Below are 18992 nucleotides of genomic sequence, written 5' to 3' on the forward strand. Positions count from 1 at the left end.
TACCCCGGGGTTTTCCCTAAGGTGCCCCGCAGACTGCTCCCGTGGGACCGGCAAACTAGGTATGGTACCTAAGGGAGAGAAAGAATGCCAGGGAGGGGGGCTCTCATATCAAGGCCTACAATATTATCTGGTGTGTTAGGGGAAAGCAAAAACGGACATGGAGCACCGAATTTATCAACATAAAATGGAAGTGGTTGTGACAATGAGCTAAGGGAAGGTGTTCCATCGAAACCTATCGAAGTAATAGTCATGCCAGACAGGGGAGCCCTCGGAACCAATTGTTTAGATAAAGCGCTACGAGTAGCTCCTGTATCAACCAGAAACTGATCAGTAGAACCCAAAACATGTGCTGTAACATAGGGACCCGTCTGATCTACTGGACCTTCAACTGATTTCTTACCCCATCCTAGGCAATCCTATGCATGAGCTGAATCGTACAGATCAGGCGGAACATAATCGAACATTTGATATTGATTTCGCCTATCAAAGGTGTTCTGTCTGTACTGTGGGCGTACATTCGTATCGGATCGAACACGATCATTCACATTTCCCCGAGCCTCTGAGAATCCTGAACCATTTCTCCCTTGGCCCGCCCATGAGCATCCTGTTGGGGACGCAATAATGGGCAATTACACATCCAATGGCCGGGCTGCTTACAATATGCACATTGATTGATATTTAAATTCGTACGAGTGTAAGGAGTATTGAGAGATGTTCGTCCACCTCTATCATAGGTCCTATCAGGACCCCTATCATAACCTCTAGAAGGTGGGCCATATACCTGGGCCATCATGACTTTCGTTTATAACTCTTTAGATTTCTTGTCCTCATTCCCCTTCGCTTCCGCTTCTTGGCGCTCATAATACTGAGCCATTGTTAAAACAGAGGCCGGAGAGGAGGTAGTCCAAGAACTCTCACTAGCTTTTAAGCGGCTAGCTATCCCTGGTAACAAATTCGTAACATATTTATCAACGAACAGATGTCTACTGGTATCATCTGTTAAAGACTGGCCGCTAAAATCGTGAAAAGTTTCTTCAAAACGTGTGAAGAAATTAGAAACCGATTCATCTATCTTTTGCTTACATGACGCTAAAACCGTCCAATCAATTTTTTTAGGGGGAATAATGGTTTTAAGTTTAGTCAAAATGGCCGCAGGAAGTTCTAATATTAGCCTATGCGGCTTTTGGGCGGGTTCTCTATCGATATCCAACCGTTCAAGATCTTTCCATTCAGCACCCAAAATAACGCGATCGTCAATCTTACGAACTGTCCGCCACATGTCTGGGGGTAAAATTAGACCGAAAAACAAATCTATATCGCATAAGGTCATAGTGCAAGAATTTAAGGCGCCTTCAACTTCCTCGTAAAAGGCCGCTGGATTTTTACGCGGGTCAGGCAACGGATGTTTAAGCGCCATTACAGCTGCCCTATTCCAGGTAGTATATACCCAATTATAAATAAAATAACCCTTGGCATCAGCAGAATTTTTATCATCATCATCTCCCTTTCCTTTAGGAGGAACATACAAGGGTGCGGCTTCCCGCATAGGTCTCATTTCGGCAGATTTTATCTTATCTGTCTCGGAGATAGAACACTGCGGTACTCCATTCGGATTGGACTGTGGAACGTTGTCCGCACTCTTTTTCTGCTCCTTCAGCTGGAACGCCTCATTCCGTAATTTAACCAGTCGTCTAATCGCGTCTGGTACCTGAGAAAAAACAAAAGAGCCATCACGTAAAAGCCTACGATCAGTCGCTATATCAGTTGGTTCTAACACCAAAGAGTATTTTCGAAACATTTCTACAACTTCGTCAGCAAATATCGCAGAAAAATATATCTGCTCCTTTTCCGACCAATCCTTCATGCTAGCTAAGAGATCGGGAGCAGAATGAGTACCACGCAGTGCTTTATGAGCAGCCTACCGTAGTTCGGACGAACGTTCAGCTGATAACATGGATCGAGTATCCCGCGTTTTCTGTTGCTCAGAGTCAGAGTCAGAGTCGTCTCCGGACGGAGCGGTCGGAACGGCAAACGGAGGTGGAGGTCGATATAATAACAAAAAATCATCTTGCGGTTTATTAAGGACAGGATAGAGAGGCTGTCGGACAGAATATTGGCCAGATATCTTTAATCTACGTTCCTTATCCTCTCGTTCCTGTAGTTCTTTCGTTTCTTTCTTTCACAACTCCACCGCTTTCTCATACACGCTCTTTCGCTGCTCTTTTTCAAACAACGCTTGCTCACGCTTCTCTTGCTGTCGTAGTTCTTTTTCCCACATTCGCAAACTCTCAAACATATCACGCCTAGAGTTTCGTTCAAACAAACATTGCTCCACATATTCAACCTTCCGCGCATCAAATGACCCATGCAGTGGCCATCGTAACTCAGGATCCTTTTTAGTCTATTTGTGCCACAACGTGCTGTACATTATGGCAGAAAGACCAAACTTCACATACATCTCCCTATTAGGTGTCCCCTCGGGGGGAGCCGGCTGCGATTCTTCAAGTCGTAAACTGGTACCTTTACAAAAGCAGCACAACCTTCGAAGTGCGCTAAAAACAGGCATGTCAAAAGAAATAGTGCAAAATATACACTATTTATAGGGAAAGAGCGCTTAAGGTACCTTCTTAGTACATCGCGCTATACAAACAAAAGTTGAGGAAAAGTCCTCGCATTACCTGCCTATATGAGCTGCAGTTCATGTATTTCCCAAATACACATACAAATCCAAGTAGACTAGTCTTATTCCCAAATACAAATATGCCACGGTAAGCGTTTCCTAAAACTACCTTACCACTCAAGGGCATCCAAATTCCAAGACCTACAACAGGCGCCGCAAAACGGCTCTTACCAATCATAGGCTGTCCAGGTTCCAACTGCCAAGTTCTAAATTCGACCAAACGGTCACTGCACGGCAGACCAACAGAAGAGATCTCAGTCGAGGACCGGCGCCGCCTGGATGGTCGGATCGGAAAGTAGGAAAGAAGCCGCCTCGGGTGCCAAGACTCGGGTCTCCTCTGACAGCGATCGCGTCCTCAGCGAGATTCCGAACCGTCGTCACGACCAATCCTTCGGGCGTCCGAGTCGCCGATGAACCCCACGTGCCGGGCGCCAATTTGTCGTAGCAGACCTCAGATAGGCCCGCTAGTGCAAGGGGTTCGCCCCTCTGAGCACAAAAGTCCGCAGACTCCGAAAGGAAAAAGTTGCCACGGAAACTGGAAATACAAAACATAACTTTTATTACACCTCATGAGGTGGTGCTAAAATTCAACCAGTACTCTTCGGCACTGCGAGAAGTAGCACACAGGGCCACTGAACACATGGTTTATTTATACCCACACAGGGGCTCAAAAGAAGGCGGTACAAAGCATAAGAACACATTTTATGTCCATACAAGGTAATATCGAGAGGCACAATCGATCAGTGGGTGGAGCTATCAGTCTTGGGGTCTCGGCTATCACATTCCAATCTAAGGCTAACCATTAACAGATGTGGACCCTAACGGTCAGCAGAAAACACAGAGATGCTATTAATAGCTTGTTGCCGGGCAGGTTAGAGGCCATGAGCAGGAAGGTAGGACAACGCACATGGTCAACACGAGGTAGCATGTGGCAGACAAAATGGCTGCCATGGAATTAAAATGGATGCCATAACAAATGTCAAGATAACGGAAAACCTAGATGTCTTTTGCTAAGGCTCATCTTAATCACCGTTTATTTACAACAAAAGGGTTGGATTTCCCAGTATAATCATCAATATGCTATGTAATATATACCAGGGCACACAGGGAAAACAAATGTGAATTCCAGCATCCTCGGAACTATAGAACTATTGATATAAATCAGGGGACTCGGCAGGGCTGTCCTTAATCGCCTGTACTTTTTGCCTTCTTCATCGAAATACTGGCAGCTAGGATAAGGGCCAATCGGGCAATTAAAGCTCCAATGGAAGGGATGGCCAAGCTTACAATATTTACCAATGATATAATCCTGTATCTCATGCCTAATGAGTTGAATTTCAGTAGTTTCATAATGAAGTCCTCTGGGATTATTTTGTATCCACACCTTATCTCATCTCCACAATCCAAACCACATACATTCAAAACCCAGTAATTCAAGTCACCCCTGAACCTTGTGGTTACAACGTATTGGCACAAAAAAATTGCAGATAGATAGATAGATAGACGACTGGCAAGAAGACTGAGGATATTTGCTCAGGAGACCATACCTTCTTTATGCTACGGTGAATCTCAGCGATTAAATAGTAATCAAGAAGGATTTTTTCTGATAGGATTCAACTGCATCTATTTATCAATAAAGAATCACTCCATTCTAGGAAATTCTTATCTCAACCATAGAACCGAGGTTTTAATTTGGGTGATTGATAGCACGCTACGGGGGATTCACAACATGAAATATAACTATTCTCCATCGGAAGGCTTGCTCCATTGGTACTGATGCCACATCATATTTTAATTACAATCAGAGATGATGCGGCTGGTGGGATCCTAGAGGTGGGACCGGTTAGCCGTATTGAATCAGATGCCACATTTGTGCAAGGATTTAAAAATGAACAAATGACAAATCAAGTGGGAATAGTGAACTGAAGTGCCCCTTGAAACAACTTGTCCGCATAATAACGGGGCGGCATTTTCTTCAAATCTTGATATTCTGAAAAGACGGGAGCACACAATACTTCTGTCTTGATAAAGAAGGCATAACGTAAATAAACCTTCGAAACGCGTCAACGCCCTTGTTGTTGCCACAAATCCATTTTCAGGAACATTACCTTTGATGTGTACAATATGAAAGGCGTCAGGGTATATGTGTATAAGTTTTACTTTGGATTATGGTGACTGATGACAAACATTATTGTCTGCTTTAAGCTCTCATGGTCTTTGCATTATTTTTATTGTGATTAACTGTAATATACTGCAATTTATTTATTGTGATTTTTGGATACATATTTTTTAATTGTGCAGGTTTTGAAAAGAAACAGGCGTTAATAAATTACAATTATCATTTCGTCAGCTTCAAGTTTTTGTGCCAATACATTGTCACCACAAGGTTCAGGGGTGACTTGGATGACTGGGTTTTGAATGTATGTGGTTTGGATTGTAGAGATGAGATAAGGTGTGGATACAAAATAATCCCAGAGGACGTCATTTTGAAACTATTGTTTGAACCCCAGTCCTATGAGTTTCCAAGGGTTCCTCTCTCTTTTTGAATAATGAGTCACATTTCAACACAATTTGGGGAGAGTTTCAGCAGTTTTAATTTATTGGTGGCTTAAAAATCAATTATTGTAAAACAGAAACACTGATTTTTAACACCTCAGCTTACCATTTCTTTCGTACTTCCTATTATCCAGTGGGTTCGATCAACGAAATTTGAAATCTAGGAGTTTATGTAACTAATTACTATGCAGAACTTTACAGGCTGAACTATGAGGTAACCTTGAAAAAATCAGGGATCTCCATGTTTGATGGTCTCTTCTCCTTCTTACTCTTATTGGCCGGGTTGTCCTCATCAAAATGTCAATTTTGCCTTCATTACTTTTTTATTCATGAATGTTCCGATAAAAATTAATTTTCCTTATTTTAAAGAGATGGATGCTTCTTTTCGTCAGTTTGTTTGGAATAAAACAGGTTCCGGTTTATATTAAAATGGCCAAACTCCCAAAAAGATCAAGGTATATGACATTACAAGACCTCTGTGTTAGACTCCTGTCTCTCTCTACTACCCACGCACCAGAGGTTATCTCCAGTTAAAGGAATGTAAAGTTTTAGGTCTACAAATCCAGCCCACCCAATTAAGGTTTTGGACGTCTAATGGCTTCAGAGCTGTGTCATTTTCTTTTGGGATGAAGGTTTATCACTGGGCACAACATTTTTACAAGGTGTGAAGATCGCAGTTAGCCCTTTTTTGGGATTTATCCAAATTAGCTACCTTGCAAAAAAAATATGTTTTCCTATTTTGTCATTCCTCAACCATTATTGACCGCTCTTTTTTGAATGGGGTGGGTTACTGGTATAGATTTCTGCAGAGTCAGGATGGAAACCATCTAACGAAGTATTTCCCGGCAATGATTTCTGTGCCAATGAAATGCTATTTTTCCCAGGTTGAGTGACAGACAATCTCCCAACTCTGTAGTAAAGCCTTAAGGTCTGCAAATTTTAAGCGTATGCCTTTCCTCTCACGATTGATGGCGTACTACACCCCAAAAGCTTTACATAGAATGTACCCAGAATTGAAAGACACATGTATTAGGTGCCAGCAACAAGATGGTGGAGATTGGCTTCATACTTTCTTTCCTTGCCAATTCCTGGCTCAATTCTGGGAAAAAATGTTTGAAGCCCTAAGTAAAGGCTTACAGAGCCAACTCATCCCGGAGCCCACTGTGTTACTTTTTGATTGGTCAAAACAGAAGCTAACAGCGACTAATATTTAAGCCAAGCAAGCCTTCATTTCAATTACCGCACTGGTAGCGCGATACTTGACTCTGCAGAATTCGCGGACAAGTAGAGTTCCCATGTACATAGAATGGCATAAGAAAATTACCTGCACAAGTACATTCAAAGGGGCTTACGCAAAAAGGGTTGGCACAATCAAAAGGTTTACGAAGGTTTGGAAAAATAAAGAAGAAATTTGGGATTGATCTATGTTGTTTATCCTTCCATTGGTCTTGCACAATATATACTCAGATAATTCTCATTTATAAGGCAATGAACTATAATATCATTGTGTATCAAAGGAGAATTTGACTTTTTGCTATTGTTGTATTACTATTGAAATGTATTGCTGCTATATTATACTTTGATTGATCCCGTGTTTATCACTTACAGTCTTTATTTTGAGTATTTACCTAGGCATAATACATTTCTTTCTATTTTTCTGCTCAATAAAAAAGATTTACAAGAAACAATAAACTATGGTAGGTGCCTACCTAAGCATTGCTATGCTCAGTCCTTTGTAGCAGCTTCTAGGTTTGGTACACATCATACGCTCGGTGTGCGACTTTAGGTATGGTAAGTATATATGGAAGGTATGGTAACATTAGTTTTGTTAGGTATGAGAGTTTATGTGACATTGGCTTAAGTATGGCAGTTATGCTAGGTCGATATGTTTGGTAGGGTGGCATTGTACGTAGGTTTCTAATACATGGTAGTGAGGTAGGTATGGTAAGTATATAGGTATAGTAGGTAAGTTAGGTATGGTAAATCGGTATGGAAGGGATGATCAGTTAGTTGTGTTATGTAAGGGATGTTAGGTAAAGTAGATTAACTATGGCAGTCATGCTAGGTCGGGATGTATGGTAGGGTGGCATTGTACGTAGGTTTATAACACATGGTAGTGAGGTAGGTATGGTAAGTATATAGATACGGTAGGTTGTTTACGTATGGTAGATAGGTGTGGTCAGATAGTTATGTTAAGTAGTGGATGTTAGGTAAAGTAGGTTAAGTATGATAATTATGGTAGGTAGATGTATGGTGATTTGTCATGGCACCCTACAATTCTGTCTGTCATTTAAAAGCTTGGACTATTGAAGTATTTCTAGGCTTCATTCTTCATATCACAGCATTGCTAATGGAAAGTCTACAGATGCACTATGAATAATAAAGGATACTTATTGATGTGTAGCTTATGCTTGTGTCTTATACCTACATCATGAAAAATTAAACATCTACTCCTGTAGGAGAAGAAAAATAAAATGGTTTAGTAGTTCAATTCCATGTAGGTGCTTTCCCACACTACTACTACTACAATTGATGATACTACTACTACTACTTTTTCTACTGCTACTGTCATTACTACAACTACTACTACTTCAACTAATCATATTAATAATAATAAGAAGAAGAAGAACAACAACAACAATAATAATAATAATAATATTACGCTAAGCATTGGCAAAACCAATAGGTCTGGCTCAAACTAAAAGTGCCTTTTCATTGATGTGTGTGTAAAATTGTGAATGGATGAGTGGTAGAATGCAGGGGTGAGTCTGTGGGGGGATAGATGCACTCATCATGTATTCATGCAGTTGACCACTCATGCATCCATTTATCCATCCATCAACTCCATCTTGTGTTCATCCACCTACGCATCAACACCACACACATCTCACCAGTAATGAAGAAGCACTTTCAGTGATACTCCGGGTTGTAGGACACAGACATAACAGACACAGAAAGGCTGCCCAGAGACATGGCATGTTTGTATGTGTGCATGCTGGTGTGCTGGCATTGCCAGTGCTGTACACTAGAATCAAACAGGTCGGCTTAGACAGTGCTTGTTTGTTTTGGCTGCAAGCAGTGCTAGGCGTGTTCTTTTATCAATGTTTCACTGTCAGTCACTTATTGTTTTGTGATTTTGGGCGCTGGTATATGTGACCTTTGCTAACCTCAGCAGTGCTATGTGGGATTTCTGTAACCTTGAACTTGTGTCTCCCTTCCCATTGATAACAGAGCTTCTAAGCATCACTTAACCCTACCATCTGAAGCAACAGTAAAAGAAACTTCCGTACAATAGTCAAAAGCCTACAGGCAAGATGACAGGCATCTCACTACATTGACAAATCATTTAATAAATATGCAATTCAGGCTGGATTGAAACCACATTTATTTTTAAAAAACAATATCTGAATGCAAAACTACTTAGTGGTCCGTTTAAGGCACTCTTAGCTTTTTATCCAACTACACTCTCAAGTCCAGTGTTGTAGGAATGCGTTAACATCAAGAATGTAAAAAATGTTGTACGCAAAAATGCCTTGACTAGCCATTTCAGACTTGTGACGAATTGCTATAAATGAGATCTCGCTTGTCAGGGACCCCTAGCGATATTACAACTTAGGCCTTTATTATGATGGAGGTCAGTCGGACCACCAACCGCCCCACAGCGGGAAGGAGACTGCCTGACAATCAGTCGGCAGTCCCACCATGGCAGATCAGACCACCATGAAAAGGCAGTCAGAATAGGACATCTTAATCCCCATGGTGGGGCCTGCGCAGGAACCGGGATACGATTTTGAAAAAAGTGCATGTATGAAAAAACCTTAAATTGATGTTATTGGTTTCCATTTATCCTGGGAGAAAACATCAAACTTTAGTTTTCAACACTGCTCTCTCGAGAGAGGAGAGAGAGAGACATGTCATTATAATTAGTTGTGAACCAGCTTAATCTCCGAAAACCATCTGACCCTTTCAATAGTCAATGAGAAACATAAGAAAGCCCTCAATGCTAAACGTAGGATGCAGCATATTTGTCTGTGAAATGTCTATTTACTTCTCATTCATAATAAACTCAGTTGCTCGGTAGGTATCAGAAAACGCACTTTGCATTTATATGTGCTGACGGTCTCTTCTATCTCGGCTCCTGTTGAGAGTCTCATTCAGACGCTGCAGCTGCTAGCAGTCCCTTGTCTCCGGCGGGTGTGGCTGAGTGTCCTGTACTCTGCTGACAGGCACAGCAGGCACTGCTGTGAGTCTCTTGAAGATTCTGCTGACAGCCTCTTAAGTCCAGCCAATGTTGCTCATCCCCTTCTCCCCAGCTGGGAGTCTCAGCAGACACTGCTATAAGTCTCGTGAAGACCCTGAGCCTGCGTCTTCCTTTCTGCTGGCCCTCAGACACTTGATGTGACCGACATGCTTATGCAGAGTGTCTCTTCCATGGTGCTGTAAATGAACGCTCCCTCTGCTGACACACACACCCTGGTGGGATTCCCGACTCTGCCAGGGCATATATGTCAGAGCACAGAAGTTCGTGTTGCAGCCCCTGACATGGAACTGACACTACCCCAGTCCAGCTAGTCATTCAGGCACAAGTCAGACATGTGACTGACACTATTGGGCCCTTCTAACATTTCAGATGATCACCCTAACAAGTGACGGATACCGACCCAGCCCTGCTGCCCCTTCAAAGGCACCAGCAGGACAAGTGATTAAGCGACTGACACCACCCCAGTCCAGCTTGTCAGTTGGAGGCAATAGTCAGACATGTGACTGACACACACTGTCACCTGGCTCTGCCTTCTTTACAGCCTTTCAGTCGATCAACCTGATAAGTGACTGACACTGCCCCAGCCATTCTGGCCTTTCAGAGACACGGCCCTGACATGTGATTGACTTTCTAGCAGCCCTTCTAGCCTTCAGATGTTCGAGCTTAGCATTTGACTCTGAACCACAGCCCTACCTTCCTCGGTGTACAGGTACTTACAAGAATCCGGGTCCTTTGGAATGCACGTCCAATACGCCCCAGCCTGCCACAGTGTCTGTTGTTCAAGAAATGCGACCTAGAGTGTCTTTATTGATGTCATAACTGCATTTTCACAATTGCTTTATTAACCTTCTAGCTTTCCAAACTTTGCTTGAAATGTATCCTGCCTTGACATGAAATGGGCAATGTTTATCAATGGTGAAGCTCCCCTTTGACCATAGCAAGCACGGCTGGGAAGTTAGCATAGTCTAAATCTAGTATTTTGTAGTGATATTACTCTGCAGGTATCTGACGGGTTTTGATGTCTAGCAAAACTGGGCTTGTTCCCTAAGAGAATCTACATTCCGCGAAGGCCGTCTAGGATTTAGGATTTAGTCATGTCGAATTTTAACCCAAAACCTCTTTGTAATACCCTAGAATTTCATGTAGGTGAGGCAGAGATGTCTCTGGGCTGGCAAGGGTGAGTTAGACATGTGCTTTGCTTATCCCAGCTGGACATAAAACCCTCTAAGTTCTCATCTCCTCTCAATATCCTCGCCAGAGGCTCAATAGCGATTTGAAAAAAAAGGAGAGATAGGGGCCAGCCATGTCTGGTGCCCCTACTGGGGAATAAGGGACGTGAGAGCATCCCATCAAGGAATTTTCCATAAAGTGTATTGGCAGTAGTTAGCTAAAACCTTTTTAATAAAATATGTGCCGAACCCCATAGTATGGAGAACTTGTGTCATGAAGTGCCAGTCCAGTTGATCAAAGGTTTTTTCAGTGTTGCGAACAGTACTGCTGGTATGTTTTTCTTATGTCCCTTCACAAATTATCATGTGTCTGTGTGTGTTGAATGAAGCCCGCTTGATCCAGATGGATCAGACGTGGTAAAATATTGCCTAATAGCAGGGTGGGATTATTGGATTCGATTTTTACATCTAAATTAAGTAAAAAAGTCTATATGAGGAACAGAGTTTCAGATTTTTGCCATGTTTGTGGCTAGGAGCTATTGTGGCTTCAGCTATGGTTGTTGTAACCTCACCCCATTGTATGAAAGAGTTAACAAGTTTAGTCCGATGTGGGATTAACAGTGCACAGAATCTTTGTAGAAGTTGCCCGTGAATTAATCTGGGTCTAGGAACATTTTAGGGTTTAGAAGTTTTCTTGCCAATGTAAATTCTTTCTCTCTTATCAGGGCTTCTAGGAAGTCTCTTTGAGTTGGAGTTAGTTTGGGTATTTTAGCTTTATCAAGAAATGTTGTTTGCACGTTTACTTGGAGAGAGTCTGAGGTTTAGAGGGTGGAGTGAAATCTTTGAAATTCTTAATTTTATTCCTCCTCATTGAATAAAAGCTCCCTCTCTTCTTATTTGATTTCTTTAATATAATCTGTCTCTTTCTTCTGTCTTATTATCTTGTTCATAGTGTGCTCACTTTATTGCACTGATAGTAATGTGTATTTTGAAGTCAAAGAAGCGAGAGTTCTACCCAGTGGATCTCAACTGCTCTAATTTGGCCTCTGATGTTTGAGACTATGTGAATAATTCTTGGGGTGGGTAACTATAGTTTGTTTGAGCTATTTGGACTTCAGTTTCAAGTTTCTCCCTTTGTAATCGTTTAGCCTGAGCGGCTACTGTTGATGCTCTGAATATTTCTGAGATGCTGCACACATACATACCCGTAGTCACTCTGAATTTAGCTTAGGCCCCGATTACAAATTGTGCAGATTATTAAATGGAATTTGCTACACTTCATAAATACCATTCCCCAGGAGTGAGATGATGATCTTTTTTGGGAATGCTAGTATTCTGAGATTGTAAACTTAGTAATGAGCTATACCATGTGAATTGATATTTACCACAATTAATTTTGCCCTTTTCCCATGATAAATGGCCGTTTTTATCATGATACATTTCATCATGTTCGACCTGCGGTGTGATGATCACATAACTCAAATTGTTTTACTGTTAAAACAACTGTTTGTCCGGACGTGAATTTAACTTGCAATTAGGGAACTAATGATTGATTTTTAATACATTGGTATAAAGGACTGACACGTTGTCTTCTTTTAACCCCAGATATGTAGCAGTTGAAGAAAAGGGCGGGGTCGCTAGAATTGGGGACTTTTGTGCAACAGTAAACATCTTATATAAACCGACAATACAGTCCTGGGATTGCAGGGCCGAGCATCCATGGATATGTGAAAAAGCCGCCATTGTCCTCCAGCTGCCGAAGGACCCACAACCCCCCGCGGTCTCCTCCCTTGGACTGACGTACACGCGCTGGAGCGCAGCGGCCAGCCTCGCTTTGGAACCGGAAGGAAGGAGTTAAAAGGACAGAGTCACTGATTTATTGTGGGGTTTGCAGTCTGTCAGTCTCTTGAACAGTGTAACTTCACGTTCTGAAGACAATTAATTTGAACATTGTGTAAGAAACATTTAGTCAAAAGTTGTTAACTGCATGAAGTTTACATTTAGTTTTAAACAAGCCTACTAAAATTGAGAAAGAAAAGTGTTAAAAAACATTTATTGTAATCTTCTCTTGGCCTGGGTATATGTACCATTACGTCATGTAGGCAGATTGGGTGTGTTAATGTAAATTCATAAATATATAGTCAATGAATCTGTAATTCTTTGCTTAAATTATTGTCACAGCATAAAATAAATATGTTGTTCGTGTGCCAGATATGGAATGTCAAATGTACGATCCCTGACACTCTACCAAGTTTAAACCCCAGGGCGCGTGATTTGCAGGATAGGGTTTTCATTCTTTGTAGGTCAGGAGGACTGGATGGTTCTCCAGTCACTTAATCTGCTTTATCTTTAAGCAGAGGTCGAAGTGAGTGGGATCTGAGGAGCACAGCGTACCCACACTTTTTTGATTTGACAAAAACAGTTCTCCTAATTTATGTTAAAAGTCAACTGTCTTAAACCGGTTAATTCTGACATTCAAATGCCTCTGGTGAAACTGGGGAGCGTCTCCTGTGCTGTGAAGCCAAAGGAGAGACTAACAGCTGAACAGAAAATGCCTTTTTGCCTGAAAGAAATGTGAATGTGCACATTTGGTTAATGTGCAAATGTAAAGGGGGCTTGGAAGCTGGTATTGGAGTCACTTGAAGAGTATTTTTGGGAGGTATTGTAAAGTGATCTAATAAGCTGTGGAGCGCGTACTTTTTAATGGAGAATTATAAGAAAATGTTTGCAATAGGTACAATCTGCACCCTACTCATATTTATATTTTTTAGAAGCTCTGTTTTCTATCTAAAATTTAAATATTTGTGTGCACTTACATATTAAAGGGGCTTTCATTCACATACAAGGACTTTGTGTCACTAAACTGTACTTCACAAACCAGAATTCCATTATGTGGCTCTCTGGTTACACACACAGATATATGCTGTAATTGCATGAACCAACAGACCAGGGGTTTCACGACATAAAATAGAGCATCTCTCACTGATTGGTATAACTTGAATTTATTTTTCATTTAAGGTGTGTGTTATTTTACATGCAGTTCCTTGTGGTGAAAGACCAACAAAATAGTCATAGAATCATTTGTTCTTTTTAGCCCCACTTTTCATCCCACCCCCCACAGCTCCCTGACCCTGCCCCCATTGAATTCAGGATCACAGTTCCAATACTTTTTCTATTCTCTTCAACTGATGACTTTAAGAGAAAGATTTCAGGGACACACAAGACTAGGGATGATGGAAACTAAGCGCAACACATTGCCACAAGAGATCTGTTGCTTCCATCACCAGGGCTGACTGGAAATCCAAAGCAGTCCAAACCCAATTGTTCAAAGCAGCTCCGCTCTCCTCTTCTTCTCTGTCTGTCTCTTCCCTTCTCACCCATACAGTCTCTGTCTCTCTCACTCCTCTGTCCCGTTCTCTCTCAACTATCTATTTCTCACTCTCTTTCCCTTTTTCTCATCTCTCTCACTCACGTCTCACTTGCTCTTTATAATGTATCTGTCTCCCTCTCTCTCTTTCCCTCTCTCCTGTCTTTTTGCATCTCTCTCACTCTCTCAATCTGTCTCTCTCTCACTTAGCGTCTCCCTCTGTCTCTCTCTATATGCCCCTCTCATTCTCTGCAACTCAGTCTCTCTGTCTTTCCATATGTCTGACTCTCTCCCTCCCAAGACCTGGGGGAAGCAAAAGCCTCCATGACACAATGGACACATCCACAGCCCTGCAGCACTGTCAGCAGCAGTGCCAGCCTCCATAGTCAAAACATGTGGTGGGGCTCAGAGCACCAACAAGATGGCAGAGCTGGGAACATGTTTCCAGTGCTAGAGAAGTATCTATCCCAGTGCTGTGAGTAGGAGTGACATGCAGGCACGCCATATTATGGGACCATGTACTCTCACAGCACTCGTAGCTTCTTTCATACTTCTCGGACGCTTTGGTCAGCACCGTCCCTACCTCGCTCCCTCATAAGTAGGTGCTGCTCATAGAACATACACTTGAGATTGCCTTACAGAAACCGAGATGTGATGAGAAGGAGTGCAATCACAAAGTAGTTATTGGAATTATACTAGAAAGGACACTTAATAGTTGCACATTGCAGATATCTTCCTGCAGAGGCACAGGGAGATATGGTGATTTGAGCATAGTCACTCATAGCAAGGCTGTGAACCATCCAGTCCTAACGTTTTAGGCTCTTTCCATCTATGACGTCTGCTAGTATGAAACTCCAGTGAACCCAACTCTTCTCACTACAGCGACCGCTACAGCTATTAGGCACAAAAGATCTCTGGGACATAAATCCATCCGTCCCGGTGCTAAAGTCTGCTATCAAAAAATCTGTTAGATTGTGGTCCTTCCACTCGGACAGGGCGATCCTTTCAAAGAGGAGACATGCCTGGGCTGTAATCGCCAATCTTAAAGTGGGTGATCCGCCGCTCTACTTGTCAAGCACATACGCACTTTATTGGAAACGCAAGTTTTTAGCCCTGAGGATGGGAGAATGGCCCTTTCTGAAGAACCTCCCGGAATGGCGGCGGCCGAGTAGTTGCACGAAATGCAGATTGTGCGGCTACCATTCAGAATCAATTGAACATATCGTCTGTGCAAGCCCTGCACTGCTCACAGCCAGACGGTCACTGTTGCGAGGTCAATGTATCCAGTTGGAAGTTCGATCTTGCCGCCAGGCAATAATGGCCGCTCTCGACCCTGACAACGTCAAGCTAAACATTGGGCTTTCAAAATTTGTCCATATAGCGATAAAATCCCTCGAAGCCACTCTCCAACCCAAAGTCTCCTCATTATAGCAGACGGTGGTGTTAACAGACACAATATCAGAACTAGTCTACAAATAATCCAGATTTAAGTACTGTACCGGAACATTACTAGATCTCATTGGCCCCCTGAATCCCAAGTTATTTTAAATTAACTGTTTTAAACTCATTTTATCAGATTCATTCTTATTAATTTTTTTGTCATGTTGCAATTGTAAATGGTTTTTTTAACCAATCAATAAAGAAAGACTAGTCGCTAGTGATGACTGGCAACATGAGGTCTGCACTTCATTCTTCAGCATCGGTAGCCCATGGTGACCGCCAATGGGAAGCCCCAGCAACAGCAGTCTGCATGCCCAAGTAGATCTTCATGATATAGTAAAGACCATCTGTGACACCAGCCTGCTCTTTGTGCTATAACGACAACCAAGACGCTGTCCCTGAATCTCGCAGTCTCCTCCAACGCGAACTGAACTCTTGGTGCCGGACTTGGACAAGCAAGGTTTCCTGCAGGACTAACTTGGTCCATGAACCCAGGCTGGGCTCCATCACAGTCAGCTGAACTTGTGACTTTCCCCTAGTTCAGCACGACCAAATGACTGCGAGTGGCGCTTTCTGCTTTTAGGCGTTATACTTTTATTGTGTTGGTCTCATTTTATTTATCGCAATTTACTCAATTGTTTTCTGATATGATTTGGCATTTTTCTCGTGTTGTGTTTTCACTGTTTTACTGTCTGAGTGCAGATTAAATACTTTACTTACTAACGTAATACATTATTCGATTTAGAAAAATAAATCATACAAGTGACATCAAGGAAAGATGATCAGTTATTGCAATTGCAATTTAAAACAAACGGAAATATAAAAAGAAAAGTCAAGGTATATCTGCGCCTCCAAAACTGCATAGCTGAAAACATCCCCTTTCATGCCTCAGTATAAAACCCCATGAGAAACATTGATACATGATAACTTCATTAGATGATAAAAGTTGTAAATATGAAAAAGCAGGCCTTGCCTGATAGAAATCCAATGATAAAAACGTAGCTTTTTAAAACTTGTGCTGGAGAGATTTATAAAAGAGACATATCAAAACAATGTGCAAAGTGTTGCAATTGGAAATAAGGTCAAAAGTGTGTAAGGGTGGCTCAGAATACTTAAACCAAGTTCTACAGAATACAGCATCTGATGAAACAGTCCCAGTCTGCGAAAATTCACAAGACAACATTTTTGAATAGACATTTCAAAGAAAAGATATGTCTCTATCCCAGGAACTGCTTTAATCATAGCAAATTTCCAGAAAAAAAGATATATTTAGAGCTATGGCTACCCTCTCCACTGCCAATGTTTGTAAAAAAGACTCTTTTAACCAAACAACATCTGTTTTGTGATACCTGGAGGATTAAAGTGCCAGGATACCCTTTGGGTGACAGGTTTGCGCTCTATAAGTATACCACAAATACAAAATACAAATAAAGTATAGCCCAAGGCTATGAGATTCTCTTTAATGTACAGGGAATGTTAGATATATTGTCCAGGTCATGCAATCTGAGACAACTAATCTATTCAGCCTTAGAGCATCCTTTCTCCATACAACACACCATAACAATAGGGGTCGCAACCGAAAAAAGCCTACAATGTAAGTCATACCTAACTCTTCATGTACGATTTTGGATGGGGTATATTGTCCAACCCCCAAAGACCCCTACTGTATTTATTCTCTGACACCCAAGAGTGTCTAGGTTTGCATAACCCCAAATCTCACTACCAAATGTAGAAATAGGGATGCATTTAGTTTACACTTTGCCTCTAAGTAACAACTGACTGCTTTCTTGCCAAGCTACCAGAGGGGTAAGCACATGGCTAATTTAGTGACTTTAATGGTTCATCCTGACAAGGGTTGTAGTTGTTATTTGAGTAGAGGTTTTGCCCCCTCCGCAATCATTAACCCAGTTTCTTACACCTTGCACTGGTGTACAATTGAAAAAACATTACAGCCAGACAGTATTAGCCCACCTTGTAAGTCCAACTTAATGTGCAATGCCTGTTTGCTCTTTTACAACACCAATATAAATGTGAATCTAGCATGTATATCCTCCCACATACACTGATTACATGACATCTGTGTGATCCCCCAAGGGATTTTTTTTACATATTGGTGAACAAATTAAATATTGCCAGACCCCAGTGTAATGTTTCAGCTCTCATATGACAAGGCCTGAAAAAGGCAGTTCTGCTCCGCCCAGGGGTTTAGGCTATTAGCAAGCATTCCTCCTATCTCCTTTTGCTGTTTGATGTAACTCTTGTGTGGCCACAGGCATGCTCAGTCATGTGTCCCTTACTCGCCGGATGACCGGTTTGGGTTATTTGTGTTCCCTTCTCAAGGGGGCCTCCCCCTGCAGTTTGTGATGGACTGTTCTCAAGAGTGGCATGGCCAGGACTTTTTGTGATGCAGCCTCTCACTAGAATTGAGCTTTGGCTGAAAAACAATGGGTTGGAAGGCTGCCCAGAGCGATTGCCGGTGTTTAGACAATTCAAAAACATTTGTCCCATCACCTTTTGTGCACTTCATTTTACGCCCTTAGTGGCCAAGAATGTGGCCAAGAATGTGTCTCTTGCTCACTGTGTCACATGATTCAAGCTATACACTACTGACAAGGCCTAAAAAGCCTAACCCTGGTCTAGTGTTGCTTGTCTTCCCTTCTAGAGGTGGTCTTGCCTTCAGTTGGTGCAGGACTGGTTCCATAAAGCTGGCCTTTGTCTTGAGTAGCATAGTGGTTAAAAGTGATGGGCTGGAGTGCTACCCCAATTGAATTCCAGTTATTACACTACATGAATGAATCCCTCCCATAACCTTCATGTTCTGGATATGAACAGGGCAGAAGACTGTTGACCTGGAGATGTGACCTCTGACCTCCTCCACACTGAAGCTGCTGTAAACATTTATAACGGTGGCAACAACCTTCAGGCTAAAAATAAGGCCTGGATTTTTGTTGGTTTTAGGTGACTGTGTGTGCGTGTTGGCCACCAATGTACTAGAAGAAATTCCTAATAATAAACAATATATTTTCCTACAATAATGTGAAAGCTGAGAGGCAAGTTTCTTATACGAGCAGGCTGTATTTAGTAAGGTCAGGCTGCATTTTTCAGATATCACAGTAAAGAAAACGAGGCAGAATATGTAGTACTGAGTGTAAGTTATGAACATAAATGGTATACAATAAAATATTGTATAGTATGTAATGTTGACAAAGGGATCGGTTTTTCCTGGAATTTTTAGGAAAGCCTAAATGTGTGTAAATCATATTAATATGAAAGCAAAGAACAAACACTTCTTAAAAATAACCTGAACCATAAATTAAAATGTGTCAATGCGTACACATTGGCACTAGTCAAACAGGACTGCTTAAACCTCATACTAATAGAAATACAAATAGGACAATGTAACCATCCTTGCCATGACCTTGATGGAATGTCCATCAAAGCAATGGCAAACCATTAAAAATCCATGAAGATGCAGAGACAGAATATCGAGTAAAAAATATCAAATTGCACAAATATTGT

At 41.8% G+C, this 18992-nt stretch overlaps 1 protein-coding gene across 1 annotated transcript in view; it reads left to right on the forward strand.

Moving 5' to 3' along the window:
• Window positions 1-12605, forward strand: part of LOC144819203 (C-type lectin domain family 12 member A-like) — a 254430-nt gene extending 241825 nt beyond the window's left edge. The window contains exon 6 of the mRNA XM_078677178.1: window positions 12272-12605. Within this exon, the coding sequence (XP_078533304.1) occupies window positions 12272-12524 (253 nt within the window). The 3' untranslated portion in view covers window positions 12525-12605. The remainder of the gene's footprint in view (window positions 1-12271) is intronic.
• The last annotated feature ends 6387 nt before the right edge of the window (window positions 12606-18992 follow it).

This window comes from Lissotriton helveticus, chromosome 2_1 (assembly GCF_964261635.1).
Source record: "Lissotriton helveticus chromosome 2_1, aLisHel1.1, whole genome shotgun sequence".
Classification (NCBI taxonomy): Eukaryota; Metazoa; Chordata; class Amphibia; order Caudata; family Salamandridae; genus Lissotriton; species Lissotriton helveticus.